This window comes from Tamandua tetradactyla, chromosome 6, assembly GCF_023851605.1.
Source record: "Tamandua tetradactyla isolate mTamTet1 chromosome 6, mTamTet1.pri, whole genome shotgun sequence".
Taxonomy (NCBI): domain Eukaryota; kingdom Metazoa; phylum Chordata; class Mammalia; order Pilosa; family Myrmecophagidae; genus Tamandua; species Tamandua tetradactyla.
The window spans coordinates 41413833-41429909 of record NC_135332.1 but is presented as its reverse complement, the minus strand read 5'-3'; the positions used below and the strand labels follow the sequence as shown (position 1 = coordinate 41429909).

At 36.1% G+C, this 16077-nt stretch overlaps 1 protein-coding gene across 1 annotated transcript in view; it reads right to left on the bottom strand.

Annotated features, from left to right (window-relative positions):
* MED13 (mediator complex subunit 13) overlaps window positions 1–16077 on the bottom strand; it is a 124993-nt gene that overhangs the window by 26962 nt on the left and 81954 nt on the right. Inside the window, exons 17-22 of the mRNA XM_077164992.1 lie at window positions 8134–8301; window positions 5946–6169; window positions 4277–4466; window positions 2661–3117; window positions 1062–1281; window positions 58–249 (exon numbers count right to left, since the gene is read on the bottom strand). Coding sequence (XP_077021107.1) covers window positions 58–249; window positions 1062–1281; window positions 2661–3117; window positions 4277–4466; window positions 5946–6169; window positions 8134–8301 — 1451 coding nt within the window. The remainder of the gene's footprint in view (window positions 1–57; window positions 250–1061; window positions 1282–2660; window positions 3118–4276; window positions 4467–5945; window positions 6170–8133; window positions 8302–16077) is intronic.

Genomic DNA, 16077 nt, shown 5'->3' with positions numbered 1-16077 from the left:
TAAAACCATAAAATGCAAATTCATTTAATAACTTTGGTTCATGGAACTCATACTTACATCAGGACTTTTAAGAGCGGTTTCCATCGCTAAACCTGGACCAAAGCCAGTCAATGTTTTCACATTGGTTGATGTTGGAAGTGGTCTCCGACACTGGGTAAAGGCCGAAAAAGCCAGGGATTTTAAATGCTGAGTATAAATTTGCCTATCCTCATGCTTCACAGGTTGCAACAGATACTGGCAGGGAACAATCTAAGAATATATTATAGGCAAATATATGTTAAACGTGCAACAAGAGAACAAAAAAGAATTATTGGTCCAAAAACTTTACTAAAAATTTTTACTAGAATTTTTATTCTAACACTTTAATTTAAATGATAATCTAAAGAATTATGTTTTCTTATCTATTATATAGGCTTTTAATAAATATTCAATTTTACCAATGGGATCTAAACTAAAGGACTATCTAAAAACCTTCAAAAATTCCTACCAAAGGTGGGCCATGGTGGCTCAACAGGCAGAGTTCTCGCCTGCTATGCCGGAGACCCAGGTTTGACTTCTGGTGCTGCCCATGCCTCCCCAAAAGAAATTCCCACCCAGCAATTATATTAATATTGCCATTGCCTGGTCCTGTTGTACTCTATAAAATAAATAATTCAAAATCTCTGAAAATGACCTGATTGGTTAAGTTCCTTCTACTTTTATTTGCAACCTGTTCTATTTATAAGTCTAGCTTATATAGGTCTATGCTATATTTTTCTACTTAGGCTTATAGATTTAAAAATTGGTTTTTAAAAAAACGATTTATAAATGTAGCACAGAAGAAACATTTAATGTTCTCAATGCAATGTTTTTATTTCCCATTAATGCTGTGGTATGATTATAAAGTTTAACTTTTATAGACTTCTTAAGATTTCTCTTATATAATACTCAAAGTATGATTAAGTAAAATCAATACAACACAGCTTTTAGAAAATCAATTGGAATATAGAAAGTATCTTTGAAACTGTGTCAACATCTAATTGTTTCATGTAAATTTAACTCACATAATTTATCACTCTTACCTGTACAGAAACAGTACTCTTGATATGAGGAGGAAGAGTCTGGACCATTTCCAGAAAGCATCGAAGTAGCCCCAAAGTCCATATATTAGAAGAGTTGGTGCTCTCATCTTTATTTTCATATGTAAAAGGATCAATTATATAAACAACAATTGCAGGTGGATAGGTGATTGCATGTGAATCACCATCTGTGGGGATTCCCACTTTATCCCGCTCCATCGTGCTAAAATTTGAGGTAGGAATAAGACAATTAGAGGAGGGGAAAGTTGTACTGCACTTGCCTGGGGCAGTGTCAAAGTAGGTTTTTAATATTCCCTCTCTTTTTTGTTGTTGGGGGTATCAGAGAACCTCTTTAAAAATGAGAGACAACTTTTTTTCTCCAAAGAGAACCATAAACATTGCACAACAAAAAATTCCAAAGTATACAAAGACCCTAGGTTAAGAGATATTGCATCAAAAACAAAACAAAACAAAAATGAAAACAAAAATCTCACAGAATTCCTAAAACCACAGACTATCAGAAACACAAGACAGATGATCACTTAAGAGATAAAAAAACTGAGGCAAGGATAAGTTAATAAATGAGCTGCCCAAGGTCACAAAGTTGGCAAGAAGCAGACCTAGACCACAAGGAAACCAGGTTTCCAGGCATAACCACGTTCTATTACATTTTTTAAACTATACACATTCACTTCATTAATTTCACTGGTTAGTAAGCTTTATTCTTTGATGAGTGATTTTTCTATTAAATATCATAATTTATTTAGATGTTCAAGATGATCAATCTGGATAATAGTTTGTTTTTAGCTACAGATCTGAGTGCTGACTTAGGGAAAATTTTATCCTGGGTTTTCCCAGGATAAAGATATACTCAAGCTCAGGCTAACTTGACCTATAAATAAAAACAGAATCTCATTCAATAAGTTCAATACAAAAGGAATAAAGAAACAAAGCTACCATCTCCATTTGTTGTCAATGTAGACAGCAGATAATTCTGGAAAAACTGTGTAAAGCACTCCAGGTTCACTATGTCAAGACTGCTTCCATTTTACAATTAAGGAAACTTGCTCATAAAGGTTAGAAAACTTTCTCAGAGTTAAATAACAAGTAAAGGGCAGATCTGAGATTCAATCCCTGGTATGACTATAAAGCCTCTGAACAGGCTGGCTCAATAGTGACTTCTCAATCATTAGGGTGATTTACATAAGGAAATCTATTTGACAGTTTTGTCTGATTCAAACATCAGATGGCTAGGTAGACTAAATGGTTTTCAAGGTCTTAATTCCTAAGTTGAAATTCTAAGATTCTTTGACATCTTATAAAGATTCCTCATTATAACTTTTTTTTGGGGGGGGGTGCATGGTCCAGGAATTGAACCCCAGTCCCCTGCATGAAAGGCAAGCATTCTACCACCGAACCACCTGTGCACCCTTCTCATTATAACTTTATATGTAAAATACTCAGTATTATAAACATTAAAATGCCAAGGATAAGATTAAAAAAACAAACTTTTTACCTTTATTCCAAACAATGACTGCCTATTTAGAAAATTGAACATCATAGTTTTTATATTTTTGCAAATATCAGTATTTTTAAAGGTACCTTTCAGACACATCAGGATGTGGCTGAGTGGGAAGTGAAGATGACTCTCCAGAAATCCCAGCTGTCTGCAGAACTGATGACTGTTGCCCGGCTAGCTGACCATTCTGAACTGTAGTTGCCTGTGTAGACATGGATGCTGCAGCACTACTGTTTATACTGCCAAAGGGTGGAAATGAGGGTAATTTATTTGATGGTACTCCACTATTCAAGTTGGAGGATGATGAAGTTGAAGTTGTGGTCAAAGTTGAATTTGCTGTGGCAACTGAAGAAGACATGGTACCACCTGAAGTCACTGCCATACTGCTACTTGCTGCAGATGCTAGGGTGGCAGATGGAGTGTTAGCATTTCCAGTACTTGTCATCTGAGGTGGAGTAATCAAAGATTGACTTGTAGGGGCAACTAAATTTGGCTGGGAAAGTAGAGAGCTGTCCAATAACTGAGAAGCAAGATAAGGTCCTAAAGATAAAAAAAAACATTGTCAGAGTATTTAATTCTTTCTTTCATGATTGGTTTATTCTTTTTATTCTATATATATAAAAATATAACCTAATTGATACTTTCTTTATAATTACCTTCCCTAAATTGCTTGCTAACAGTGTAGCAAAAATTTTACCTTCCCACAGAAATAGATGAAATAAATTTAAAGTGGAACTTAAAAAGTAAACCATCATTTTTATACAAATTAAATGGTGATTATTTAATTTGTGAAGTAAGAATTTATTTCACAGGTACAATTAATCAAATGTAAATAACGGTATATAGCAAATTTTCATTCCATTATTCAAAGAGTTCCTAATTCACAAGTTAAATATATACTGACTACACTGGGAGTTACTATGCCAAATGGCATAATATTAGAGTTCAAATTATGATTATATTTATGAGATTCAATATTTTAGCTTTTCATCTCTTTGGAATGAGTTGAAAGCAAATCCACTGATATTTAATTCATGGATGTTAAAAGCAAGTCTTAAATGGCTATAATTTTCTTAGCGCCAACGAAGAATTATTTCTTGGTATTATAGAGCCAGTGCCAAATTATTCTGTCTCTAAATTATTAATAAGTCAATACTCTTAGTGTTACTGAATTTAAATTAAAATGCAAATTCATCATACCCTACTGAAGTAAAAGAAAACGAACTGTTTATAACCCACAATTTCTTCCAGTTAGGATCCCTATAACCAAACTTTATCTGTAAAGGTCAGTTAGTAAATTTTTTTTTTTTAAATACACGGGTGGGCACCGGGAAATGAACCCGGGTTCCTGGCATGGCAGGTGAGAACGCTGCCACTGAGCTACTATGGCCTGCCCAGGTAGTAAATATTTTAGGTTTTGCAGGCCACACAATCTGGCATAATGACTCAGCCATGATATTGTAGTACAGAATCAGCTATAGATTATATGTAAACAAAGGAACATAGCCGTGTCCCAGTAAAATCTAATTTACAAAAATAGCTGGTACAGGGCATCTCAGGCAGAGTTCTTGCCTGCCATGCCAGAGACCCGGGTTCGATTCCCAGTGCCTGACCATGTTAAAAAAAAAAAAAAAAATTTGGTATATTGGACTGTTACTTTGCTAATATCAGCCTTATACAATAAATACAAATTCAGTACCTAGGTCATATCTGCAAACTTGTGCATAAAGCTTGAGTTTGGAAAATGCTTCATTGTTACCATCAGCTGCCTGAGAAAACCATTCTGCCACCAACTTTTCTGATAGTTTCTTTGATGCAGTAGATCCAACTCGCATGATTCCATCCGTCAACAGTCGAGAAATAGGTCTATGATGACCTAATCGACAGGACTACAAATAAATATATAGAAAGTAAAATCAGTGTATTTATTATAGTATTTGGGTACAGATTATAAAACAAACCATTTAACTATTCAAAATAAGCTTAATTTATTTATAATTAATATATGAGATAAAAATATCTAAACAAAATGGTGCCATAGGTCTTTTTCATTTTTACATTGGAAATTAAATAATTTTCTTTCAAAAATAAAATATTTCTAACAAAAATAAAACACCCAGCTAATAATAATGGCATTAGACCATTTGGTTTGAATAATGAAAAGTTGAATAATACAGAAATAAGTGAGGATAAAAATGCAGTCATTTAAAATTGTATATCTGCCCCAATTTATGTGTATCTGCATATCTCCAACTCAAAGCAAAATAAAAACTGGTAAATAAATACACTAGAGAATGGTCCTATGAATTTGCCAGCTTTCCCCAAAGTGTATTCTGAATCCCACTGATATTTGTTACAAGAAGCCCAATGCCAAATAAGTTTGCAACACTGAATTAAGGAAATTTAGACAGGATTTCTTAACTACAAGAATTTTCAAAGCCTTTAATAACTAAAATAAATTATGAATCTCTAAAAGAATAATATAATACACAAAGTTTCCCTAACTTATTTAACTATGGAAGCCTCACCCCCACCCACCCCACCCTGTCACTCACTTTCTCTGGAAAGATACTGCAGGGCAAGTGTTCTATGTAACACTCTTTGGGAAAACTTTATTTATACAAAACATACTACAGATACCTTTTAATTAAGTGGAAAATTTATAAGGCCCTAAACCATCACAAACTAACAAGTCAAATTGTAAAAAAATAAAATATTAAAGACTGGATTTTCAAACATTCATGGGAAAAGAAAGGTCTAATGATAATGAAGTAAGACTTTATGTCCCATATCACCTGTAATACAACAAGGTAATCATAACTTAAAAGAACAGTCAAGGGTGGGCCACAATGGCTCAGCAGGAAGAGTTCTCTCCTGCTGTGCTGGAGACCCGGGTTCGATTCCCGGTGCCTGCCCATGCGGAAAAAAAAAAAAAAAAAAAAAAAAAAAGAAAGAAAGAAAAGAACAGTCAAGAATTTCAGAACTGAAATGGAACGTAGCAAGATCTAGCATAACTTTATTTTACTACTGAAGAAAGTGAGGCCTAGAGTCATTATCTGAGGTCCTAAACAATCAGGACTAAAATGTTTATAAAGGTATTTTTCCTGGCTATGTAACAATGCTACCAGAAAAGGAGGTTACCATAAATGGAACATATGCCTTCAAAGTATTTTTCCCCAATAAGGCTATTGCCACTTGATCCACAGCACAGACATTTAATGGTGGGTTCAGGTCAAATTGTAAAGAATGTAACTGGCTAGTATAAGAACTAAACATGTGGTTTAACTTCATTATCACTCTGCCCCAATCAAATGAACACACATGCCTGGTATATTTTATATATAATGTCACCTCTTTAAAAAATTTACCTCATATATTGCAGTAAGATCCCTAAAAAAGCTTTTGGCTCCATTTAACAAGGCTTCGTTCTCTGGACATAGTACCACATAGGCTATATCTCTTTGCGATCCATAGGGTTCCAGCATAAGTCTCTCCCAATAAGGGAGAGCAAACGGAGAAAGCACCAGAAAATCATAATCATAACCCAACAAAAACGTGGGAATTGGCAGTGGTTCTGGGGATTCATCAGTTCCTAAATAAGAAATACATATTTTAAGAAAACACTTAAAAGCAGGACAAGTCCCCTTTTAATTAAGTTAAAGGTTACTGAAGTTGTTATTAGTAAAAACATTTGATTAAAGACAAAAATACTAAAGCCAACTGTTGAGACTTTTCCATAGTTAGGAACTTCCTAAATGATCTTTATAAAACCTATTTGACTCACACCTTAATTTAAATGTAAAAGAAAATGGTAAATTAAAATTTTCTGCATGAAAAAATACATCATAAATGATCAAAATGATAAAAAACTTGAAAAAATATGTGCTACACATATGATAAATGATTAATTTCCACAACATAAAGAACCTATAAATCCATGAAATTACCAATGACCTAATTTTTAAAAAATCGGTAAAGAATATGAACAAAATTAACAGAAATAAATGTCTTTTATACATTAGAAACATGCTATATCTTAATAATCTGTATCGCTTACTACATGCTAAGTACTGTTCAAAGTTCTTTATATTAACTCATTTAATCCTCACAAAAACCTTAAGGCAGATACTATGATTAACCTCATTTTGGAGATGAGAAAACAGAAATGGAAAAGTTACACATCTTGTCTAGTATCACATTAAGTAGTAGCAGAGATAGGATCTGAATCTAGGAAGTCTACTTCTCAAAGTTGTACTATTTTTTTCTCTCAAACTATAATTAAATACCATTTTTTATCCATCTATGGATAAATGGTAGAACTGAAGAACTCCAGTGGCAAGGATTTGGAGCAACAGGTGCTTTACTGGTGGGAGTTTAAATTGACATTGTTGGAGTAATTTCGCAATATTAAAAATATATATAGGTTGGGGCAAGGGTAGCTCCGTGGTAGAATTCTCACTGAGAAGTGGGAGACCTGGGTTCAATTTCTGGAGCCTGAGCACGCCATATATGCACACGCACACGCACACGCACACGCTTTAAAAACCCAGGGATTAAACTGGAAAATGGTCGTAATGATGATGATGGAAATAACCTATATGTTCATAAACAGAGGACAAGTAAAATAAATCATATGTAAAGAACAATGGAACACATGCAGTCAGTGGAAAAGAAGATAGCTAGCTCTGTATATATATTGATAGAAATGATCTCCAAATCAGGAAGGTACAGAATAGTGTATGTGTGTATATAAATGCTTTTTTTTTTAATTTTAAAAGAATAAAAGATTATATTAAGAAATTATCATTAGCCCACATTTTTCACAGAATGTCAGTTTTTTCCAGTGACATTTAAATTATTTAGCCATTAATTAAAGGAAAAAAAAGGAAAATACAGCCAAGACTACTACTTCTGTACTTAACGTATTCTGAAATCATGCAAGAAATCAAAAGATTTCAATGTTAAGAAATATTATTTCAAGTATATTTTAAAAATTCCAATTATACCTCATCTTTCAGAGACAATCCCTCCAACAAATAATTTTAGCACTTCGAATGTCCTTTTCCATCACAGTTGGCCATAAATTTACTGTGTTCCATTCTAAAACTATTTGCTACTCTAGTCACAAAGTAAATTTCTGTCTTTGTTTTTTTCTTTTTTAATAGGGGGCACAGGGCCTTTTATCATTAGTATTAGCCCTTCTCTTTTCCCCCATTTTCCATTCAATTTTGTAAAATTATAATTTATAACAAAAATACTTTCACCTTTTTAAAAGACTCTAGCAGTAGAATCCATTCTTTAAAATCTTATTGAGAAATATAACATATAAAAACAGACTTAAGTGAAGTTGTTCCTTCAAACTGCAGTTGGAGAACCCACTAAATTGAATATCGGAAACACTGAAAATAAGAAAGGCTATGATGGACCACACTGGCCTTCAATCAAGAATAAACCAGAAAAATGTTTAAGGAAGACAAATGTGCTTATTCTAGTTGGGCACAGAAATCTGAAGAGTGAAATAAAATCAATTACTTCGCATTACTGTAAGTTACTTACCATAAGAACCTCGGCCAGCCATTTTATGAAACTGTTGCCAAGTGAGAGGACCTTGAACTCCCCAAGGCCTTACTGTTCTTTTCTTCTGAATAGCATCCTGAAGAACTGGCTGAAGAGATAGGAGCATTCGAAGTATATCCTGTGAGCACTGCATACTCACATCTATAGCTATTTTTTAAAAAAGTGAATAAGAATTACTATTTTAAAATTTATATATTTTACACTCATTGTCATAAAAATAGTAATTTATTAGCTGACTAACCAATTTATAAATTCTAAAAAAATTTTCTGCTTGCTGCATTTGTTTGGGTACTTTTAAGTATTTTATCAGAAAGAACTCTGTCTTGCATTTAAATGAGTTAAAAATCATGTTCTCTAATTATCACCACTATAGTAAAATAACCAGGTTTAGTTAAAGCTAGTTATAACAAAGTTTAATTTGGGGAAAATAGTAGGCTGTAACAATTCTGCAATATAGAACTTGTACAGTGACACATAATTTGTTCAAAGTGCTAAAAAGTTATGTTACCCATAGATATTTTATAGATCTAGATTTATAGATAATCAAATTATTATTACTTGCATTTCTGACTATCAGACTGGGTAAGAAAGATGCTGCTCTTAAAATGTCAAATGGCTAAAGAAATCACTAAATGATAATGATATACTTCATCTGTTCCCCAGTAAGGTTCAGTTCTACCATTAAACCTGCTTGACATTACCTTTACATTAAATCATTCAACTTTAAGTTAGTATTACTTTTGCCTAATTTATCATTTCTAACTTCAATTTCCACTATCTAAACAGTGTAGAGAACTAGAAGTAATTTAATTTCAAATACACTGCTTAATAACTATTACATTTAAACTACTGCATACACAATGTAATACCATGTAGTCATTGAAAATAACAGTGGAACTACTGGACTTGGACTAATGCCTAATATATATACAATGAAAAACAAGTCATAAAATTATCTATGGGATATGCTTTATTTCAGATACACAAAACTATGTGTATTTATATGTGAATACATACATAAAGTCTAGAAGCTAAGGGTGGGGCTGTAATATGATCCTGCAACCCCATGCTAGGTGTATACTTGGAAGAACTGAGAGTGGGGAGGCGAATGGAATTTGCACACTGGTGTTTATGGCAGTAGTGTCTGCCATGGATGGAGGTGGCCTAAGGATACATGACTGAGGAATGGAAGGGGGAACTGTGGTGTATACATACAATAGACTGGCAGGCAACTAGGTGAATGAACCGTGAGGACACTATGCTGAATGAAATGAGAGAATTAAAAAGACAAATATTATCATGCCTCACTCATATGGACTAACTATAATACACAAACTCAGAGAATTAAAATTGAGAGCATATTATCAGTTAAAGTCCTATTGTAAAGGTTCCTAGACTATATGCTCTTAAAGCAGTCACATCTATTCTTACGTTGTAACTATTATTTCTAAATTCTGAGATACTGAACTATTTATGATTAATGTGGTCATTTCCCTGGAACTTCAGTTATTTGTGTGACACTTGAGATTCAGAGTTAGAACCTTGAAGCTATGAAAGTGAGCATTACCCCATAAAGCAACTGACCAGACCTCGACTACAGGTATGAAATGAAGCAGATCTGAATAGGACTAAGGTAAACCAGAATACAGGGTAAAGGATGATGTGGTTTGGATTTTAAAACTTCAACTTCTGTGTGAGACCGAGGGAAGAGATGTTTATTTAGTGCAAAATTTATATTTTTGTTAGCATACTATCTAATTTAATTTGTATGGTTAGTTTATACTTAATAACAAAAAACATTTTATTTTATAAATAAAAAAATTTTATTTATAAAAAAGATTATACTTATAATAATAAAAGTAACCGTAATTACACGGAATCTGAATAGGGAGTGAGATCTTGTTGGTTTGTACAGGTCAGTGTGATTCCTTGTTACATCCCAGAGTAATTTGGATAGAGAATAAAAAAGTATTTGCAAAGCCCTTTGGAGGGACTGGGGAGAAAGGAGGAAATTTAAACTTCCCCAACTGGGGAATTCCTGATAGTCTCACAAGCAATGAGGATAACCAATTTAATAGGCCGAGTCCTTGACCTTCCTGCAAAGGAGAAGCTAAGCTTCACCAGAACCTTCACTATGTCACCACCAGAGAACCTCTTCAGTTTTCTCTCTCTCTCTAAACCAACTTGGCAGGTGAAATCACTATCCTCCCCTATACATACAACATAACACTCAAGGGTATAAATCTTCCTGGCAATGTGGGATAGGACTCCCAGGGATGAGCCAGGACCTGGCATCATGGATTGAGAAAGTCTTTGTGTTGGTTTGAAAGGATGTATGTCCCCTAGAAAAGTCATGTCTTAATTTAAATACCATTTCATAAAGGCAGAAAAATCCCTGTTCAATACTGTATGTTTGAAACTGTAATCAGATCATCTCCCTGGAGATGTGATTTAATCAAGAGTGGTTGTTAAGCTGGATTAGGTGATGACATTTCTCCACCCTTTGGGTGGGTCTTGATAAATTTCTGGAGTCCTATAAAAGAGGAAACATTTTAGAGAATGAGGGAGATTCAGAGAGAGCACAGCAGAACGACATAGTCATAAGGAGCAGAGTCCACCAGCCAGCGACCTTTGGAGATGAAGACGGAAAATTCCTCCCGGGGAGCTTCATGAAACAGAAAGCCAGGAGAAGAAGCTAGCAGATGACACTGTGTTTGCCATGTGCCCTTCCAGATGAGAGAGGAACCCTGACCATGTTCGCCACGTACCTTCTCCCTTGAGAGAGAGAGACCCTGAACTTTGTTGGCCTTCTTGAACTAAGGTATCTTTCCTTGGATGGATGCCTTTGATTGGACATTTCTATAGACTTGTAATTGGGACATTTTCTTGGCCTTAGAACTGTAAACTAGCAACTTATTAAATTCCCCCTTTTAAAAAGCCATTTCATTTCTGGAATATTGCATTCTGGCAGCTAGCAAACTAGAACAGTCTTCTTGACCAAAAGGCGGAAGAGAGAAATGAGATTAAGTTTCAGTGGCTAAGAGATTTCAAACAGAGTTGAGAAGTTATTCTTATGCATTATACAGATATCCCTTCTGAGTTTATGTTGTATTGGAATGGCCTGAGGGAAGTACCTGAAACTGCTGCACTGTATTCCAAGAGCCTTGCTAGAAGATGACTGTGTAACTACGTAGCTTTTACAATGTAACTGCATGATTGTGAAAACTTTGTTACTGGTGTTTTTATCCAGGCTATGGACAGATGAGTGAAAAATAAGGACAAATAAATAAAATCATGGGGGTCGGGTGAAAAAAAAAAAGGGTAGATTGCAATACCAGTGGTCAATGAGAGGGAGGGTTAAGGGGTATAGATGTATGTTTTTATTACTTTTTTTCTTTATTTCTTTTTCTGGGGTGATACAAATTTTCTAAAAATGAACATGGTGATGAATACGAACTATGTGATGATATTGTGAATAGCTGACTGTATACTTTGGATGGACTGTACAGTGCGTGAAGATAGTTCAATAAAAATTCTGAGAAAAAAAAAGAGAGAATGCAAGTAAAAAGACCGTGCAGCACATGATCCTGAATTGAATCTAATAAATGAGGCACAAAAGGCAAAAAGGACATTACTGGAATACATGAAAAAATTGGAATATAGACTGGAAGCACTGCTTCAATGCTAAACTGTTTGAACTTGATACTGTATTAAAGGTGAATATCTTTGTTCTATGGAAATACATACGGAAGTATTATGTGTTCAAGGTGCATGATGCATAGAAGTTAATCTCAAATGTTTAGAAAACAGATAGACGATGGATAGAATAATGACACAACAAATGTGGCAAAATGTTAAAATTGGCAGATCTGGGTATCTGGTATGTGGGTGTATGCTGGAATTCTCTGTATGGGTTTCCTATTATTTTTTCACTTGCCTGTTAAAGTTTGAAATTTTTTCAAAATAAAATGCTAAAGAAAAAAAATACACTTAAAAAAAACACAACAAAGTCTAGAAAATGTAGTCATTAGCTAAGGCTTTATCATAATCACAAATGAAGCATTCTCAAAACAAATACGCAGAGCCCTACCCCAGAAATTCTGATCTAAACAGAGTTCAGGAATTTGTATTTTAACTTTAATTCAGTGATTCGCACTGATACCCTCTTTCATTCTTTTAAAAAATATATTTATAAAGGACCTAATACGGGCCAGGAACTATTTTAACTGATGGGAATATAGTGGTAAACAAATTCCTATTAATGTTTCAGGTAAGCATAAAATGTTTGGGTTTTTTTTTTCATTTTTTTTTTTTAAAGCATAAATCTTTTAGGGGAAGACTGACATGAAATAATGTAATTACATATTGTGACAAGTGCTAAGGAAGAAAAATAAACAGTTACAAAAAGGTAGCAGATTTTTGGTTGAAAACCAAATGGTTGAAAAAGTAATGGTTAAAAAAGATACATAATAATTTTTAACACCAATCACAGGGGACAGACATATAGATCAATAAAATATGATAAACCCTCCCCCAAGATAAACCCTCACATTTATAGTTAATTGATTTTTCACAAAGGTTGCCAAGTCACTTCAATGGAAGAGAGATTATTCTCTTCAACAAGTGGTGTTGAAATAACTGGAGACTTACATGCAAAATTTAATGATGCTGCATCCCTTCATTAAACTACGTGCAAAAATTAACTCAGAATAGATCATAAGTCTAAATGCAAAAGATAAAACATAAAACTCTTAGAAGAAAACACAGGAGTAAATCTTCATGACCCCGGGTTAGACAAAGCCTTTATAGATAGTACACAAAACCATGAGCAAGAAAATAAATAATTTATGAATGAATTTTTAATTTATTAAAATAAAAAACTTTTGTTCTTCAATGGATACCATCAAGAAAGTGAAAAGACATTCAACAGAATGAGAGAAAATATGTACAGACCATATACCTGATAACTCAATAATAAAACTCAACAACTCAATAATAAAAATACAAAAACAGGGCAAAGGGTCTGAAAAGACACTAAACATCATAAGCCTACCAGGAAAATACAAATCAAAGCTATGAGGTATTACTTGACATTTACTACACAGCTATAATCAAAAAGACATATATAATGATAAATGTTGGTGATGATTTGGAGAAACTGAAAGACTCACACACTGCTGATGGGACAGTAAAATGGTGCAGCACCGTGACCAGCGACTCACCCCATGCACCCAAACGCTGTGGTCCACTCACATTCACTGCGCTCCAGCTGCTCCCACCCCACCAGCCCCCAGTGCACATACCTGCCCCACATCCCCACACCAAGTGCACCCCTCCCAAGCACTACCTCCCCCTTCCTGTTCCCCACAGGCTGTTGCCAGCGCATAAAGGATGGGGGCACTAACCTCCATGTCTATGCTAACCCTGCCCTCATGCCCATAGTGTTGTAAACCATCACTCCACCCGCCCTGAGCTCTGGGCATCCATTTATGGCACTCCCAGGCCCATGCATGCAAATGGCCCCCAATCACGTCGTCCTAGAACTGTGCATGCGCAAGGCCACCATTCTCACTTCCCAACTCTGAAAAAGTGCCAACCTGCAAGGTAGGGTCACATCTGCACCCAATCCATGAAGGCATAATGCCAATCTGCTGCCACAGCTCTATGCATGTGCACAAAGGGCCCCGTGTCTTAGACCAGTGCACACAAGGGTTACGCCGCCCCAGACTGGAGCACCCACACAGATGCATCCTCCCTGGCTGCTGGGCACCCACATTCACAGCATCAGCGTTAACATCCCCAACCTATGCCTATATCTTCCCTGAAACCACCGTACTGAGTGCCCCACCCCATGCCCTGCTCCCTGCTGCACAACCATCTGCAAACAAAGGCCTTACACTACTGAAAAACATCAACTCCCAAATAAATGAAGATATTTATATGCCAAGAAGACAGCAGAAGATTACTAAGCATATCACAATGCAGACAAATAAAGCCTGGACTAATGACCAAATTAAAACACCTGAGGAGACGCAGACATTGGAACAACTAATCAAAGATAGTCATACAACTCTACTTAATAAAATAAGCGGAATGGCAAATGACATAAAGGAGATCAAGAAGACAGTAAAAGAGCATAAAGGGGAATTTGAAACAATAAATAGAAAAACAGCAGATATTATGGAGATTAAAGATTCTATTGACCAAATAAGAAACATACTAGAGGCATACAACACCACATTTGAGGAAACAGAAGAAAGAATAAGTGATACAGAGGACACGATAATTGACATCGAAGACTCAAAACATCAAATGGCAAAAAAAGATGGAAAACATTGAATGGGAACTCAGGAAAATGACCGACAAAACAAAGCTCACAAACGCAAGAATCACTAATGTCCCAGAAGGAGAAGAGAGGAGTAAAGAGCTAGGAAGAGAAGCTGAGGATAAAATGGGGGAAACTTCTCAACCCTCATAAAGGACATAAATATACAAGTCAAAGAAGCCCAACGAACTCCAAACAGAATAAATCCAAATAGGCCTTCCCCAAGGCACATACTAATCAAGTCTGTCAAAGTTGAAGAGAAGCAGAAAATCCTGAAAGTGGCAAGAGAAAAACAATCTACTACATACAAGGGAAACCAAATAAGACTACTCAGCTAGCACCTTGGAGGCGAGAAGGCAGTGGTATGATATATTCAAGATACTGAAAGAGAAAGACTTCAGCCAAGAATTGTGGACCCAGCCAAATTGTCCTTCAAAACTGAGGGGGAGATTAAAGTTTTCACAGACAAAGAAGTCCCGAAAGAATTTGTCAACAAGAGACCAGACCTACAAGAAATTCTAAAAGGAGTTCTGCTGGTTGAAAAAAAAAAAGACAGGAGAGGGAGTCCTGGAGGAGGGCACAGAATTGAAGAGTTCCACCAAGGGTAAGTTAAAGTATACAAAGAGAAAGAGGGAAAAGAATATATAGATCTGACAAATAAAATTAAAAAGATAAGATGGGACTTCCGGGTCAAGATGGCGGCTTAACAACGTGCATGTTTTAGTTCGTCCTCCAGAACAACTACTAAATAACCAGAAACAGTACAGAACAGCTCCTGGGGCCACATCAGTGACCAGACACACAGTGTACCCCAATCTGGGCCAGCTGGACCGGCTGCGAGCACCCCCCCGAACTGTGAGTTCACAAAGCTGCGGCAGCCAGTGCCCCTCCCCCACAGGCTGCTTTCCAGAGGGGAAAGGAAAGGACTTTACCAGCAGCAGAGACTGGGCACAATCAATCACCAATTGTGGAACTAATTAACATTCTGACTACTAAAAATAGGCCCCCAGCTGAGGTGAACCTGATCAAAGCAGAGGTTGCTCATTTTTGTCCCAGCGCCAACGGGGCAGGACTGACAGAAAAAGGGGGGGAAAAAAAGAAGGAAACAGAGGTTTTTGTGGCTGTGTATCTATAAAGGCTTGACTGCCTCTGGATACAGCAGCAGGACTTTTCAGGCTGCAACTGCCCCAGACATAGGCAGAAGTGAGCTCTTTTGGGGGCTTGTCTGGAGCCTGTGCCTTCCCCAGGGGAGAGGTGAAGCCCAACTCAGGTGGAATCCCTCCATCAAGGAATTCAGAAACCAGGGCTTGGTAATTTGAAGCCATTAAAAACAGCCTACAACCTCTCCTCTGTCTCCACCACGCCCCCAGCAGGGTGAGTCTGCCAAAGTTAAAGGTACCGCACCATCTTATGCTGGTGGGACCTGCAGTCAGACAAGCACCACATACTGGGCAGGATAAGAAAAACAGAGTCCAGAGACTTCACAGGAAAGTCTTTCAACCTGCTGTGTCTCACCTCAGGGAAAACCGACGCAGGTGACTCTTTCCTCCTGATAGGAGGCCAGTTTGGTCTGGGAAAATCTGGCTGGGGTCTATAAT